Source organism: Trichinella spiralis (assembly GCF_000181795.1).
Source record: "Trichinella spiralis strain ISS 195 chromosome Unknown Scfld957, whole genome shotgun sequence".
NCBI lineage: Eukaryota > Metazoa > Nematoda > Enoplea > Trichinellida > Trichinellidae > Trichinella > Trichinella spiralis.
The window spans coordinates 1-1,865 of record NW_003527896.1 but is presented as its reverse complement, the minus strand read 5'-3'; the positions used below and the strand labels follow the sequence as shown (position 1 = coordinate 1,865).

At 31.5% G+C, this 1,865-nt stretch overlaps 1 protein-coding gene across 1 annotated transcript; it reads left to right on the top strand.

Moving 5' to 3' along the window:
• The first annotated feature begins 40 nt into the window (after positions 1-40).
• Positions 41-1,810, top strand: Tsp_13532 (ryanodine receptor 44F). The gene is made up of 8 exons (XM_003370309.1): positions 41-87; positions 142-269; positions 322-533; positions 559-657; positions 706-918; positions 1,421-1,535; positions 1,591-1,704; positions 1,797-1,810. Exons 1-8 carry the CDS (start codon positions 41-43, stop codon positions 1,808-1,810), a joined length of 942 nt encoding a protein of 313 aa, XP_003370357.1.
• The last annotated feature ends 55 nt before the right edge of the window (positions 1,811-1,865 follow it).

The window sequence follows — 1,865 nt, the reverse complement described above, 5'->3', positions numbered from 1 at the left end:
TGTTGTTGATGCATTGGAAGAAGCAACTTTGGAAGCATTAATGAATTCACGGGATTTAATTGGTGGTACAAATACCACCCATTTTCTGTATGAAAATAATAAAAATTTCAGTACTAATTAAGTAGTATTTAAACATTTGAGCCGCAATTTTAGACCAATTCTTAAACTGTTTGATACATTGCTTCTTGTGGGAGTTTTATCTGACACGGACATACATCGATTTTTTCGTTTGCTAAATCCAAAAAGTTTTCAAGAAACGCTGGACTCACGTAAGTTGAGTTTTCTCATTGTAGGAGGCAATGTAGTAATTTTTTTTTGCAGCACAAAATGTCAAAGGATTAGTGGATCTTGATTTGGATGAAATGGTTCAGCTTGAATTGTGCCATATTATGAATCATTTGTGTGATTTGCAGCTTCAAGGACGAGTGGAGTCTCTTATTAATTTTGCTGAGACATTTGTTGGAGAAACACAAAATGCATGTGCATTAGATGAAATTTTCGAAAAGAGCAATTTGTGTTTCAATTATTTGAGGGTTATGTTTGGTTATTGTCTTTTAGGATCAGTTACGCAGATATTTGGAAATAAAGCAAACAGACATGCCTTCGGCAGAAGCAGCGCGTAAAACGAAGGAGTTTCGTTGTCCACCGAAAGAACAAGTACAATTTATATGAAAAATTTCAAAAAAATAACTGTATATATTATAGATGCTGAAATTATTGGATTTTAAAGCTGACAGAGATGAGCAAACTGACGAAGAAGGCGAATTAGAAGTTAGCGCGATGTCTGAATTTTTGCAACGTGTTTTACGTGAATTTCATTGCAACATGGTGAAATTCATTGGGAACTCTGACAAAAATGATGACAATTATTCGGCAAATGTAGAAGTAAAAACGCTTTGCTTAGATTTAATTCAACTGGTTTTTATTAATTATTATTTTTCAGATTATCTTTTAAATATGTGCTTGTAATTGAAACATCCTAATACTCTTTAATATTGTGTGAAATTAATTGTGCTGTAATCTTATTGTGGTCTCTTTTAAATATTTTTAGCAACTGATTATCACTGAGTTGCAGAAATTTATTGACAAACAAGCAGCTGCATGATATATACAAACAGATTTCACACGAAGTGTATATCTCTGATTGTCTGTTATCAGCTCTAATCAGACGGAATTTATCTTGAACATAAATTTTTATACAGCAGTGGATGCTGTTTTATTGATTTTATGTAGTGTAATTTGATGTTATCTATCTATTTAGTACGCAATGTAATGTTGCGTAATTAATTTACATTTTTTCAACATCATGCAAAATTTTATTTTTTTAATTAAATAATATGTTGCATTAGGAAGGTCATCATTGTAATCTTAATAGCAATTGTAAATATTTCAGTTTTAAAAGCTTGATTAATTCTTATAGCAAAAGCAGTTAGAAAGTGAAAATATGAATTGGGTTGAAAAATTAGCATGGATGGTAGTACCTGTACCCCCTGCATTATTATCCGAAGATGAAAGGATAAAATTTGATGGTGAAGGTAAATCAGGAATTGTTTTTTTATACAATATCAAATTTTTTTGAATCATGTTCAGAGGCTTTCCGAAATATAATTTTGTCAACGCTGATTAAGTGGACTGGTAATAAAGCAATTGATGATCCTAATTTGATTCGGGAAATTTTTGGACTTTTACTTCGCAGTATACCCCGTATACTGAAGCATGATTTTATTTTGAAGAAAACATTTATTTAAATGCACGTTGCATACGATCGATGTCATATATTTTCTTTTGAATTTTAGATGAAGTGCTTTGAAACTGCATACTGTATTCATGACGCACCCTTGAGGATGGGCAGTCATTTTTGGATA